We start from the raw sequence: 15,482 nt of genomic DNA, 5'->3' as shown, positions 1-15,482 counted from the left end.
GATGTATATTAATAACATTTAATAACTCTACTTTCATTTATCAACTCACTTCAGTGCATTTCAAGAAGATTCTTAAGTGCTAAAATACAAAGAGTACTAATTTTTTATTTTGTCAACTAATAAAAAATATGTTTCTAAATGTATTACACTAATTCAATATTTTCTTGCTTTTATCAAAAATTAAAATATTTGTACTATATGTTTTTAAAAACTGGAGAAGGTAATGGAACGATTAGGTTTCAATGTTTGAATTTCTATGAAAAGGGAAATATTTCTTGAAATACTAGAAACAATTTTAAAATCAATAAAAATGAACTTCATTTCTGAAATCTCAATTAGAATAAAAAACAAAATAAAGAAGAATTCGTGTTTAAAAAAAAATAAAGTTGAATACTGTACTTTCATTATAACAGTCAAATCTGGGGACCTGTATGGAAAATTGAAGCAAGCCTCTTACCTTTCACTTTGGCTCAGCTTATAACCACATTTATAAATCATAATAAGTAACTACTGAGACACTATATATATATATATATATGTGTGTGTGTGTGTGTGTGTGTGTCTGTGTACATATCAGACATAAGCATAAGTAAACTTACATAACTAACTATAAGAGTAAAATATGAAACTTTAATAAGGTATAATCAAGTACAATATAAAGTATAATCACAGTAAATAAACAAAATCGATAATTATTGATGCATAGAAATCTTCAATTTCTTTTTAATAATTATATAGTTATATAATTTACTCAGAAGAGAATAGAACCAGACAATCATTAGAGCTGATACAATCAGGAACCTTACCAACTCTCTTTTTGATTGTTTTACAACAGATCAGAGATAAATGAGGTGGTAACAGTTTTATATAGTAACTTTTGCTGGTTCGCAAATCAGACACCTTAGCTAGTACCTCCCACAAGGATATTCATTGCTATAAGAAATAATTTTTTTTTTTTTTTTGGACTAGTCTTCCATAAAGAACTTTTATAGTCCCAGAGTGGGAATGTCAAAATTCATTTCTTGAGGCCACCACAAAATAAATATTGACCAACCCAGTTGGGAATTGAATCCACAACCTTCTGGGACCCTTGCCACAGTCTGTTCAGCGATCAGGTTCTGTACAGAATAATTATTTACATCGTAATTGGATGCTTTATAATAAAATTATTTAAGAAGTTCTGAATTGAATATTTATGTCTGATATATATACAAAAACATCTTTTTGCACAAAATATACTACTATTTCAATAGGGTAAAAAATACTACTAACATACAAGTTGAATACTATTAGAGATACAATTCTTATAGGATTATATTAGAGATAAAGTGTGTGATTATCTTTAAAAACTGAAAAAAGCAGATCAAAACAACAAGCACATGCAAATTCATGCAAGGGCTGGTCGAAAGTTAATAAGAATAAGTTAATTACAAAGCTGCGATGTGGGAGCCGTTCAGTAGGTGAAAACCAGTCTCCAAAATCGTCTCGCTTTCTTTACAACACCTAAATGTATTTTTAGCATAAGCCATATTAGAAATTCAAAATAGCTTGTAAAGATAAGGAAACAATTTTATCCTATTGCACATTATTATGTATTTTGAGGACAATTCTATCATGTATTTAAAAAAAAATATATATTTCTAGAGTTTTCATCTTTTCTTAACTTTTTTTACAAAGTAAGAAATTTAGTATTAGTGTTGAAAATGGACAAATAGTTACAACTGAAGGGATGGCTAATGAACAGAATATTGAGAAATTCATTTAAATAATTACCATTTTATTTAATTTTGATAGTATGTTCAAGTGCAACGATCAACTTTTCCCTCTTATTGATAAAAATATCTAGAAATGTAGAAATAATATAAATTAAACTCTATCATTTTCTAGCATTGATCAGGCTCTTGTTATATAAAACTGTGAACTGTAGTAAACAATTAATTTAAAGAACTGTCTAGCTATATCCAATTGCTCTCAATCTAAACTGCCTCTAATTTTCTATTAAAGATAGGTGTCCTGCGAGGCAGGCTGGTACTTCCTTATTCTATTTGATCATCCACACAAGGCTGAGATCCAGTCTCCAATTTCATTAAATTATTAACATTTTTTAGAGGAGTTATTATTTAAAGCTATGTAAAGCTCTGCAAAACCGATGGTATCATATTTAGAAAATTTCTTAGAGCGATATACAACATATTTTTCCCTACAATTCTGAAGTTTTTCTCATTGTTTAAGTCACAAAAAAATATTGAAAACAGTTTTATTTTTTTAAACTACTCAACTGAGTTTGATTGAAATTTATGTTGTCATTTGTAAGAATTTAAAAAATAAAATTATAATTTTTTTGAAAAAGTGAACAAATTTTAAGAATGATACATAAACTTTATCAAAATTTTTTTTTTTTAAATTGAGATGCATTTTTAGTAAAGAATGGATTTAATACTTTATTAAAATGAACACATGATTCATAGAGCTATGACAATTAACAAAGATTATGATTATTTGTCAACAGAAAATATAATATTTATATAAATATAATTTGGTCATATAAAATATAGTATTAATGGCTTACTTCACAGTGGTGCTAGGTACATTTCCACTTACCCTATAAAAACTAAAATTAAAGCTAGTGGAAGTGTAATTAGAACCACTGTAAAGTAAGCCATTGATAATTCAGTATCCAGCTTAAATACCAGGATTATATTCTACAATGCTAAAGAAAAATAATATAACTGTTCACACTCTCAATATATGCTAGATAATTTAAGATTAGTCATTTGAATATAAGTACTTGAAATTTATTTATGTTTTACATCAGAAAAATACAATTCTTTTCTTTTCTTAAAAGAAAATTAAACACATTGGCATATATTCAGAAGTGGGACTAGATATTGTTTTCTTTCATTGTGTTTTGTTTCAAAATACCGATATTTAGAAGGAACATTCTTTAAAAAAAAAAAACTGTAGAGAAATATCAAAATCAAATATGCCTAGACCTCTTTCATATGTTTTTAATGTCGTTGATCTATGATCATTTACTCTAGCACAGTAAAGCAGACAATGCAAACAAATTTTAACAAAAACTTAGCTAATTTAACGATATGTGGGTTTCAGGTAATTTATACGGTACGCAAGAAAAGTCAGTCTTAGACGGGAGGGATTCACATAAATTTAAAAAAAATATAAGAATAATGGGTAACTGATAAGGATAAAAAGTGGCAATTGAATTCTGTAAAAAAAAAAAAAAAAAAAAGAGAAACTGGAAAGTCTTTAAACTGAAGCTATTGGCTCAATTATAATTTGGAGCATAAATATTACAAATTACAATAATTTAAAAATGAAAACTGCTGCTGTTTGGTCAATTTGGTAAGTCACTGTATTTTTTTTTTCATAAATCAGCAACACATTTCATTTATTGTTAAGTAAAATTTATACAATACTCAAAGATTAAAGGAGTTTAAAGAGACCCATAATATTTTTAGGGAGGAAATAAAAATAAATAAATATATAGAAAATATAAACAAACAGCAAAGCTAATTATGAAGCATGAAGCATATATAAGTGTATTCATAATATTTACTGAAAATTATAAACAGCGACCATTAAAAGCTCTTGTTATTTGAGTCAAGAAAATAACCTCATTAATGCACGTAAAATTTACTATATAATATAAAAATATTCATTAAAAAAATATACATTTATATAATGAAAGCAAATCTTTGCACTAAAGTTATAATTGCAATTTAAAGTTAGATAAGCATCAGAAGCTAAGTTCAAGAAAAAGCCATCCCCGAGTTGAAAAATGTTATTTACATTTAATTATCAGTGGCAATCATTTGTCATTTTTAATAAGCATGCCTATTATTTATAAATAAGTTTAATTTAACTCAATTAATGCTATTTCAATATTATGAATTAAAAAAATTGTAATATTATAATATTGTAATTGGATATAAAATAGATATTAATATCAAAATTGATTTTAATTATGAACAAATTACTGCAGGAGTTCTGAAACTTCCATGACTTTCAATGGTTTTATTATTGGGTGTTGATGTATCCACCACTGTAGTTTTGAAATTCACATCAATGAAGTAAAAAGGACCAATCACAAAAAAAACCTGACTTGACAGAAAGCTTTTTAAGTATGATGACTTTATATTAATTAAAGTTTTTTTGGCATTTTTTTTTTTTATGACCCCCTTTCTGACATACAGGAAGGGGGTGTACCGGTTCATTGGGATTGCTACTGAAATAAAAGTCAAACCTGAGGCCAGATTTGAACCAACACTACTTCAGTCACGAGCCAGTTAAAGTTGGTGCATCAACTTGCTCAGCCACAAATGACCCAAATACTTCATCAGACACAATCTTTTTAGTTCTTTATCTCAACTGTATGAGTATACACCAGTTTTTTGTATAACCTGAGCAAGGGAAGGTAGCGCAAATATGTCCACGGGATAAACAGTTTTCTTTCGAAGTTGACTCTCACATGCTTAAAAAATTGTCCCACACCCATTATTTATAGTGAATGTAAACAATACTTAAACAGGGAAGCATTATTGCAAATTGCCAACAGTTTTCCACATTCATTCATGTTTATAGTTTCTGTGGGTAGAAGCATGATGTACTGAAGCCTAAAACTTTTCTCAATAAACAGTCTATTCAACACAAAAATAATTTTGCAAATCGGACTGGAAGTTCCTGAAATTAGTCTGTTTAAACCACAAATTTATCAGCTTTATCTATTAGAAAAAAGTTAGAATGTATTACTTAGAATAGATCAAGAAAGAAAATTTTAATTTATTTTAAATAAAGCTTTCCATCTATCTATCTAAAAGAATGAGTTTTGAAATAATTCTTCATTCAACCAACAAACAAACAAATTCCAATTTTATTAGTTTGAATTAATATTAATTAATTCATAACATTGCTAGAATAAAAAAAAAGATATCTGCAGATAAACTGTTTTTAATTTTTACCTTTAAGATAATTTATACCATTTGTTAGCAAAGTTTCAACATCACAAAACAAAGCAAAAATAAACAAAATAAAAAAGATACCTCGTGCCAGGTGTGATCTCAGTGTCACTGAAAAAATGGATATCATGACCATCAAGCTGCACAGAAGAAAGATCAAGAGGTTTTGTTTCTTCCTATTGAAAAAATAGTTTTAATATAAACATAAATAAAGTAACTATAATTTTAATAAAATAAAATAAAAATGATTTTTCACTAAGCTAAGTGTAGATATTGTAAACAACAATGATTAAAGTACAAAGTAAACAGTCAACCATGAAAGAGGTTGAATGAGACATTTATATCTAATAAGAATGAAACATTTATATCTTGGAGATTATATCAAATTAAATAATGAAAGTGTTGTTGACCATTAATAAAATGTAGATGATATTATAAGATGCAGTCAGATATATAAAAAACATGATAAATAGTTTTTTATTTTATTCCTTAACAAACCCTCAACAATAATTTCCTAAAAAGAAATTTCTTTTTAAAAACTTGCCTTTTCGACATGTTTCTCAATAACAGGAGACTGCATGGAGTCTATATCATCCAGTTGGAAAATGGCTTCCGAACTAGCTTCTTCAACAGGTAGACTATTTCTCTTCTGCTGCTGCTTTTTCTTAGTAGATTTCTTCCTCCTTTTCCTCTTGTTATTATTAGAAGTTGGAACATTAGTCACTGATAATCTTTCATCTGCTGATGGCGAGTCATCCTAAAATATATAAATTGGCTCTTATTATTATTTGTTTTTTACATTGGAAGGTACAAATATAATACAACAATATGTCATAAAAGTACCTTAGCAAAATCTGTATCAAGCCCAGATAATGAGGTACTTGAGTTTTGACCAACTATCGGCCTAAATTCAACAGACCCTCCAAGAACCATTTCGTCATCCACTTTTTCAGCTCTGAATGTCTTTGGCGTAGAGCTTGATGTAGGAGGATCAGTCTCCAGCTGGGCAGGGGAACTGCATTCATCAATAACGATTTCAGCAATGGATTTCAGAGTTTCACCTCCACCAGGTCCAACTCCTCCTCCACCATGATCCTCATCATCTAATCTGAAAGTTAATTAATGTTATTATTATATATTTGTGCAGTTATTCTATTATAGTTTCTGAAAACACCGTATCTTGTGACAAAGCAATTGTATTTAATTTACTAAAAGAAATTCTCAAAATAGTTGTTTTTAAAACTTAATTTTACTAATTTTTAACCACTATAAACAAAAACAATTTACAAGTTATGAAAACATAGTTAAAACCTAAAGCAATTTAATAGAAAAATATATTTTTTAATATGCCATATTTTTTTTTTCCTAGAGCAGCTAATTTACCTATTCCAATCAGCTGTTTCCTCTCCAGAATCAGGAGGAATGGGAGAACAAGCAAGGTGAGGAGGAATAACTTCTTCTTCGACTTCTTCAACGAAAAAAGCTTCTCCACTCTCTCCTAACTTCATGTGAATATCAACTGGCTCTCCATTAATCTCAATATCAACCTAGAAGAATAAAAAATCAGGCTTAGAACTCTTTCTTTTTTAAGAAATAAAGGCATTAAAAATGCTATTTTCTTTCTATATAAGTTTATCATATTATTAATCAATAATTCCTTAATTGACATTTTACAATGTACTAAACAATAAAGTTCAAAAGTATTAAAGATAAACAACTATTCAGTAAATTAACATAATTTAGAAAATAGATCCATTGACACATTTTAAAAGAAAATCAACAATTCTTCTACTTAAAGAAAAAGATCTCATTTCAGGAAAATACAGGCATTTTATTCAGTGGGAGTAACTGAATTGTATTTGAAATAATCATAAAGAGAAATAATCCAATACTGTGAAACATAAAGAAATGGATGTTGCATTCCAATACCAGGCACTTTTTATTTTGGATTGTTATGAAGTGAAAGGATTACTTAAAAAAACTGTTGAATCATTTGTGGTTTAACTGATTTTGGAAGAATTTGTTTTTACCTCACAATAATTTAACAATAAAAACGTTTAAAAAAATAAATAAATATAAAAAATGGGAAAATGGACTTGGCTCTTTTTTTGGATTATGAAATAACCAATAATTAAGAATTAATTGTCCATCTTGTTTGTAACAATGACAATTGAGTATAAACCATGAAACTATTAAACTCAAACAAAAAATGACTAATAAAATCAAATAAATAAATTTAAAAAACAATAGCCAAGGTCAGAGTAAAATAGGGAAAACTATCAATTAAATTAGAAGTAATATACTCAATGATGATAACAACTGTTATCATTTTTTTGTGACACTTAATTCGTGAAATAGTTTTCAACATGCAAGCTCTGATCAGAATATATTTTTAAAAATGAAAATTTATCACAGACTGCAATGTGTATCATGGATAATAAAGAGATAAAAAGTCCGTTAGTATATTGTTAATTTAATCAAGAAAACTATAATGAAAATTAAGTGGTTAGGCAATAATCTTACAGAACAAATTTGGTTTAAAATTTTTTTAATAAAAAATGTGTTGTTCAAATAAATTAATTGGAAAGAGATTTTAAAATATATGCAAGAGATGGGATCGGTTGAATAAACATTAACAACTAAATATTAGTAAGAGTATAAGAGGAGAAAATATGAAGTGAGAGACCAATATTTGAATTTATCCATTGAAAAAATTCATTTGGCTAACATAGATGTTCTTTATGCAATTTTTAACAATTAGAGATTCTGATCATCAATCAGTATAACTAACAACAGAATAAATGTTAAGGAGAAATCACATCTGTCACTTCATAGATTTAAAATAAAATTTCTTTCCTAATAGATATGGAGTGAAATGAAATATAAAGATAAACTAGAATAAGTCAAAACCCAGTAATAAACAACAACATTAATTGTTAATAATAAAAAGCAAAATTAATCAAAATATCAAACATTATACATTCATAGTTTTATGAAAAATCTCATAAAATAAGTTAAAAAAATGGAGATTCTTACAATTTTTTCCTTGCTTCGGAGAACACCCATCTTTCCGAACCTAACATGGAATGGTGAACAGGTGTATGTTCCATCAGGCTGCTCGACAACAACAACATCAATTGCTCCTGTTAGTGTTGCAGCATTTATTTCATTATAAATGTATTTGCAGTTGTTTATCACTTTCCCTAAGTAATTCATATTAAAGCCTGAAATATGATAATAAATGTTAAGAAAAAGAAAACCAGTTGGGTAATATGATGGATTATGAATTAATAACTATGATAATAAAACAGCTTTTCCTGTAAAGCGATTTTGGAATATAATACTATCATTTTTTTTTTTTAACATGAAACTTCAGACTGAAGTTTAAGTTAAGTAGTAAATCATTTAAAAAAAAATTGACTTTCATATAATGACAGTTTTAAAGGACTGAATTCTGACCTAGTCAAGATAAAACAACTTCAGGGTGCAGGGCAAAGTCTGGAAATGCAAGTTGAATGTCTCATTACTTACGATTTAATTTATAAGACGCTAAAACACTGCGATATAACTTCTATATAGTATATGGAGTATCGTAATCCAGATGTAACTTCATTAATGACTAACTGGGGTGGATGTTCTGTTAAATCCCCTGTTGATGATGATGAGAAAAGGACAACAAAATCGATAACAGGGAGGATCAAACACACCACTACGGACTTCACACTCCAACGTACAGTAGGGTACTGGTTCTGAGCGCGGAGGTCACCTGTGTTTCATGGCATCAGCTGATCAATGCGCTTGCGCAATGTGCTCACACCATATCTTTGCCATAACAACGATCCTTCAACGATTTCTTGCTATATTTAAAATATGTACATAATTATTTTAGCTCATTTGCAAGTTATTATTCACATTGATGTTGTTTCACCATTATATAAAATTAGCAGCTTCTAATTATTTCATTTTTCGAGGTGATGATATGAAAGTGTGGTTCTTTTCTTTTTTAAATTACACATAAATCAAAACTACGAATAGAATTTTTTTTTTGTATATTCGAAATGGATTAAAACGGTGTAGGTGCACCAGTGTTATCTGTCACCCCCTGGCCCTATTGGGTCCGGTTCCAGGGCCCCGCAGTCCGTAGGGATCTGACTCCTGTGATCGATAAGTTGAAAAGAATCACAAATGAACTGAGAAGTAGGATTGCCTCAAGATAGATTCAACTGATATTGATAGAAAAAAATATAATTAAATAAATAGATTTTGAAGAAGTATTTCATGATTTCACTAATCAAAAATCGATTTTCCGAGTTTTCTTGAGACAGTATTTGAATATACACGATTTCATTATCGTTTTTTATGATTCATTTCGTTATATCTTCCCCCCTAATCAGTTTCCTGTTCGAGTTGCTTTCATCCAAGTCTTTTGTACCGGTTGCTGCATTCAAGCTATCCTGACCTTGGCAATAATATATAAAATTAATGGAACAACGTAATATTTTAATGTAACAACAAGCGCGTTTAAATTCTGATGAAAAGTTCCTTCGATTCCTGCGTGCGCATCAGATGAACCAATGCTGTTTAACGAAATATTTGAAAGCGTAACGCTCAACTTAATGAAGAAACTTCAGGTTCAGGTATTGATATTTACTTTATTTCTTTGTAAATATTGAAAGTATTGTTAAAAAGATTTTCTGCTTACTAGTCCAACACCATCAGGAACTTTTGTTGACCTTTAAAATCAGGTATTCACATTAAAGTAATTAGGGTTTATTCGGAAAATCTTTGGTGCTGTTGTAATCGCTATGTTATAATCATTATAGATTTTGGAGGTGATGTTTTTTGGAGTTACATATACTCCCCCTGCTCAAGTAACAAACATCCTACCATTTTTCGTATAGTTTGAAAATAAAATATAATTATTAGTAAAAATATTGCTGAGAGCCGAAGCGATTCTTTATGCAATAGTTCTTGTTCTATCCTAACGAATGGTCCTTGGGCCAGGTGGTTTGGGTTGAGGACCTCTGTTAACTGTGCCCACTTGTCTTGGCACGGTATCTTGGCACAACATTAGACCTCTGTTGCCTTGGTCTTGCAAGGGTAGCGTCAAAACATTCTCAATATTGACAATCTTAAAGTAAAACTTTTAGTCAAACATATTACACTTCATTATTGTTACGAAGTATAGTGGATCAGTCCCAGAATTAATTCTTGGGTAAAATTTTATATGGCGGCAAGCACACCGTCAGGAAGGGGCAAAATCCCCAGGACCCAGGTTTTCGGGGCCACAAATGAAAATATTAGTTAAATATAAATATAATTATAAATTAATAAATAAACGATAATAAAAAATTCAAAATGATAATAATATATGATAATAAGCCTTAATCCAAATTAAAAAAAAAAATGTATAATATTTTCCTGGAACTTGGGATCAGCTAACGACTGTCGAAAAATTAAATCTTTTTCAAATTAAAGAAGATATTAAGATAAGTTGAATCTATTCTAGTAGGTTATTCTTTTGAAAGCACTTAATTCTTGATTGTCAATGGTGCGTAACTTAAATAAATTAATGATAAGCACCGTTTTATGCCACAAAACCATGAAGATGGATTTCAAGTAAGGTAAAGCCAAAAAAAAAAGAGCTGTCCATTTATGAAGGAAGTAACGACTTGGCTCACAGGGATGTCGTTTCTACAAAACACTTTCTCAACTCTAAAAAGAAATATATGCCTTACAAGTAAGGTTTTTTATTACACAATTATACGAAATAAACACGTTATTTTCAGTCCAAGCAGCCTTGGCTTTGCACGTCAAAGTGATCAACGATGGAAGAAAAATGCTAAATGTTTACAACCCGGATATGAAAACAAACCACTTGAAAAAAAATAAATAGAATAGATAGGTAAATTAATATACAGGAACTGGCTTTAGTCAATTAACTTACTCATTGGCACTCGATTAAATCATACTTAGTAAAAACAAAGAGATCTTTTCAAGTTGTAAAATAGCTCTTTTAATAACAAGGAGAAGCGATGCTTTAATGTAATAAAATAATTTTTTTTTAAAAAATAATACATCATATATATCTTCTATGCAAGACCATGCCTGAGACTGGTATCTCCACAATAGATAAGGTTGAAGAAGATATATGTCAACGATCGCAAGAGTGGTGATACAAGAAGTACATATGTGTAAGCCTTTGAGGTTAAAACCAGCATGATCAAGATGCCGATAGTGTCTACGCAGTTTAGTGTAGCCTTTGAAGGGAAAATTAGAATAAACTCGGGGGAAATAAAACAGGTGTTTGTTTGTATGGACTATTCTTGGTGATGTAGATAATTGTTAATAAGTAAACAAGATGGCATACATGAGATTGATTACAAATCGTTTATAATTATGTTAGAAGAAAAGTATTAATTATACAAAAGAATATAAATTAATAATATTCAATAACCTACCTATAACCTGTGGTTTTACCGATATTCGTTTAAATGTCGACAGACCTTTGGCAAGTACGTATTATCAAGATTCTCATTATCAGTTGACAGTAGGAGGTCGAAAAACACCGCGAGGCTGATTCATAGCTAAACTCCTTGTCTTAAATAAATAATTTCATCAGAATAATAATGAGTCATGTTTACGTTAAAATTTAGAAAACATTTCACAAAAAAAAAAATTGATTTAAGGAATTATTGATGAAATGAGGATGCTTAAGAGCATTTTAATGTAAGGATGAGGTAACAGTAAAATATTAATATTTCATTATGAATTTATTCCATCTATTATGTAAAATATACAATTTACATTTTTTACCATACAATACAATACGTAGGGTAAAATTATTAAATAAGAAAAAAATTGATATATAGTAATTACAATTACTTACAGTTTTAATAAATCTTTTTATGACCAGTTTCATTCCTAGCCCGTCATAAGGTATAAAGGAACCGCGGGGAATGCGGAAGATAAATATAGTATTTATGGCAGACTTGCAATGCAATATTGCACAAAGGAAAAGAAAAGGGGGAAAAATGCAGCCATTGGCATCTCGGTGGCATGTTATCTCTTGAACTGATAGTTGTAATTTTTTTTTTGTACTGTTTCGGTCTCCGGTAGTTGTTCACCAAAATAGACAATCTGTGCACAATAGCGAATATACAGCCAAAAAATATATTTTCCTACAGAATGTAACCATAAAATGGTTCTAATGTAGATGATGAAACTTATCAAAAGTTTCATCCTTTAATTTAAAGTATTGTACATCTCCGAGAAAAAGAAGAAAAAAGTCACGACGAAAAATAATTTTTACTTGCGCATAATTAAAAAAATAAAAATTTATATTTAGTGGAAAATAGAATACACTATCACATTAAAAGTGTAAAATTCTCTCTCAGAAAAAAAGAATCCTTTAATACTGACCAGTACAAAGATACAGTACAGTACATTGGATCCACGTTATTAAAAAGTAATCTGGCCAAGTTCTTGTAGAAAACCGTTTACCTTTTTTTTGTTTATTCATATAAGTACAAACCATACATTTCCCGAAGATTCTAGATTGCATTTAAAAGGACAAATCTTAGCAAAGATACAACAAACTATTTCTGTACTGCACTTTGCACCAAAAGCGGTAGGGATGTCATGTTAGCGAACACAATAGATTTGACAAATTTTTCACTTATGTTATCTATAAAAATTGCATTACTTTCTGAATTCTTTCTTTCTGTAATCATGCATCTTTAGATTTATTTTGCACTTTAAGAGGTATCTTTGAAATCAGAACAATGGTCTTAATGTCATTAAAAACATAACTTCATTTTACAGTTCATATCTATAATTCAATTTTTTTTAAATTTATTTATTTATTGATATTTACAACTGTACATTATATTACATTTAGTAAATTTTACCTCAATTAAAATGGAGTGATACAGGCGAGAAGAGAAACTACCCATTGGTAGCACTCTAATTATGTTTTACGTTAGCAGGTCTCGTGGCGATCTTCTTTTCAGGCGGAAGATTGTCAGGAATGGAAGAGGAAGGAAGGTTAGAAACTAGTGGGTTTGGGTGGCTTGGGAGTTTATAATGGAAGGAGTGATATCTGGTTCGGGCTAGATCGGTTACATAGGGAACATTAAGGTCTCTATGTATGATTTTATTTGTGACAAAGTAAGGAGCATTGAGGATTTTGGATTGCAATGATTGTATACGAGAGGAATTCGAAGGTTTAGTGGAGCCCCAAAGCTCAACTCCGTATGTCCAGATTGGCCTTATTACAGTCATGTAGATCAGTCTTTTGTAATGAAATGGAAGTTTAGACCGTTTGTCTAGTAAGTGCTGTAATAGTAAAAATCAACATTCAGTTTCCTGTCTTTTCAGCCTTGTGAGAGAATTCCAGGTTAGTCGTTTGTCCAGTTGTAGTCCAAGGTAGCGGATCTGTTCAACAGGAGTAAGATCAACATTATTAAAGGAGACTGTAGGGCAGTGGTTTACGACGAAGGGTGAAGGTGATTTGATGGGTTTTCTTTGGATTTAAACATTTATTAAATACTAAATAGTTATGGAATTAATATTGAAAATAGAATAATTTTATAGAGCTAATAATCTTGTTCGCTAAAAGCCGCATAACAATAATACGATAGCAAACGACTAACACAAGACTTAAAAGACAGGATTTCAGTCTTGTGTTAGTCGTTTGTCCAGCTGTCCAAAGTAGCGGTTCTGTTCGATAGGTGTATAATCGAAATTGTTAATTTTTATTTTAAATAAAAACTCATTTTTGCTAATAATCCAATTAGACTCAGATGCTGATCCATAATGAAGCATTCTTCATTTGAGTTTTAATGTAAATTAAAAAATTAAAATTTTTGAGTTATAAAAAATTCGAAATATAAAAAGGTTCTAATTATTTCTTTAAAAACAATTTATCAGCTTACAGAATTATGTAAACTATGAAATTCATTAATTTTTCCTGTCATATTTACAGAATTAACAAGACTTCATAAAAATATTTAGGGAGAAATAATTTTTTGAGCCATAATTTGTAAATTAAAAACTACTTCAGAATTATAATACACACATGATGCATATAAATATTGTTTATACACTTCACAAATCCCTAATGATAAGTTATAACCATTTAATTGTTTGGAACATCTACCAATTCTCTTAAAGCATTTCCAATGATATTGATTTTATATTAAATATAAAGTTTTAAGGCCAAAAGGTACAATGATATCGGTAGATATAAATTCGTATATTTTTGTAATTAAATAAAGTTAAATTCAATCATATTGGAAATAGATCCATTGTGTAAGCTTACCGATTCTAAAGTTTCATGTGAATAATTTTATATTTAATCTCTATGACATATCTAAGGTGTTTGTCAGCCTCTCTTAATGTGATTGAGTAGACTTTTGTACTCTGAAGAGAACTTGTAATAATTTTCCTGATAGCAGCGTGATTCGAGATTCTTTATCTTTCTTAAGATGAATCAGGTGTTTCGTTTTTAGTAGAATGTGTGTTCTCGTCTCTGATAAAAACGAGAAACCTTATAAGGAATATTCTCTCTCCAAACAAATAAAATTAAAACAATATAGCGCGGCGCGCGCATTTCACGACTTTACCTACCACTCTACATACATCCCCTAGGTTTTGTGTAGATTGGTGGGGTTGTGTTGAAGTCATGGTTGTTCTTGTATTTTTCGACATAAACAAATTTAATACCACATTTTTAACAAAATTATTTAATTTTCGATGCGGGAATAACTAATATAAATTTTGTTCCTATCAGCAACACAACACTTTAACAAAATAATGAAGCCGGATAATGATGCATTTGGGAAAGATAGGGCGGTTTAGGCTTTTCCCGAATCGGGTGTCTATTCTTCCGTTTCCTTCTTTAGTTATTCATGAAATTCTTTTATATTTAGTATTTATCTTAAGATTATTGTAGATAACAATGAGAACTGCTTATTTGTTTTCATATAACAAATTTAAAGGTTCTTTAAATATAAAATATTTTTATATATTTTAAATAATATATTTTTTTAAATACGTCATTTAAGCCCTGCCACAGTATTTTAATGAGAATCAGGCCTAGCTGATATTAAAAAAATGATTTAATTACACGATGTCATGCTAAGTTTAATCAAAATTGTTAGAGTCGTTTTCGAAAAAATATAAAAAATTGATTTCATAAGGCGGTACTTCTGATCGGCCAATTTCATCGAAAAGTTGCTGCCACATTCCATGCATATGTCAGTTTTGTACGATTTTTTATGTTTTTGAGGATTTTGCGAGACTAGGTTATTTGCACCCAGGTGACCAAAAAAATGTATTTCAATCGAAAACTCGAATCCGAAATTTCGCACGATCGCAATAATTTCCCTTAATGTATATTTCAAACAAGCAAGTGAAAGTACAAAACTTTATCGTCGATAAAGTTACATTTTCTACTTCAAACTAGCATGATATATAACAAGAAGCAAGCAGCAACCATAGCAA

At 29.4% G+C, this 15,482-nt stretch overlaps 1 protein-coding gene across 5 annotated transcripts in view; it reads right to left on the bottom strand.

Annotated features, from left to right (window-relative positions):
• Window positions 1–15,482, bottom strand: part of Lpin (phosphatidate phosphatase LPIN) — a 57,390-nt gene that overhangs the window by 11,125 nt on the left and 30,783 nt on the right. For 3 of the 5 annotated variants that reach the window (XM_067044930.1, XM_067044928.1, XM_067044932.1), the window contains exons 2-7: window positions 8,013–8,200; window positions 6,360–6,523; window positions 5,820–6,084; window positions 5,517–5,733; window positions 5,061–5,148; window positions 1,432–1,503 (exon numbers count right to left, since the gene is read on the bottom strand). In XM_067044930.1, coding sequence (XP_066901031.1) covers window positions 1,432–1,503; window positions 5,061–5,148; window positions 5,517–5,733; window positions 5,820–6,084; window positions 6,360–6,523; window positions 8,013–8,200 — 994 coding nt within the window. Of the gene's footprint in view, window positions 1–1,431; window positions 1,504–5,060; window positions 5,149–5,516; window positions 5,734–5,819; window positions 6,085–6,359; window positions 6,524–8,012; window positions 8,201–8,507; window positions 8,729–15,482 lie in introns of those variants that run through there. The other 2 variants (XM_067044931.1, XM_067044933.1) reach the window with 2 other exon arrangements.

The sequence above is a fragment of the Halyomorpha halys genome, unplaced genomic scaffold (genome assembly GCF_000696795.3).
Source record: "Halyomorpha halys isolate HHAL.00 unplaced genomic scaffold, Hhal_1.1 Scaffold901.1, whole genome shotgun sequence".
NCBI lineage: Eukaryota > Metazoa > Arthropoda > Insecta > Hemiptera > Pentatomidae > Halyomorpha > Halyomorpha halys.
The sequence above is the reverse complement of the archived record's forward strand: the minus strand, read 5'-3'. Positions and strand labels throughout refer to the sequence as shown.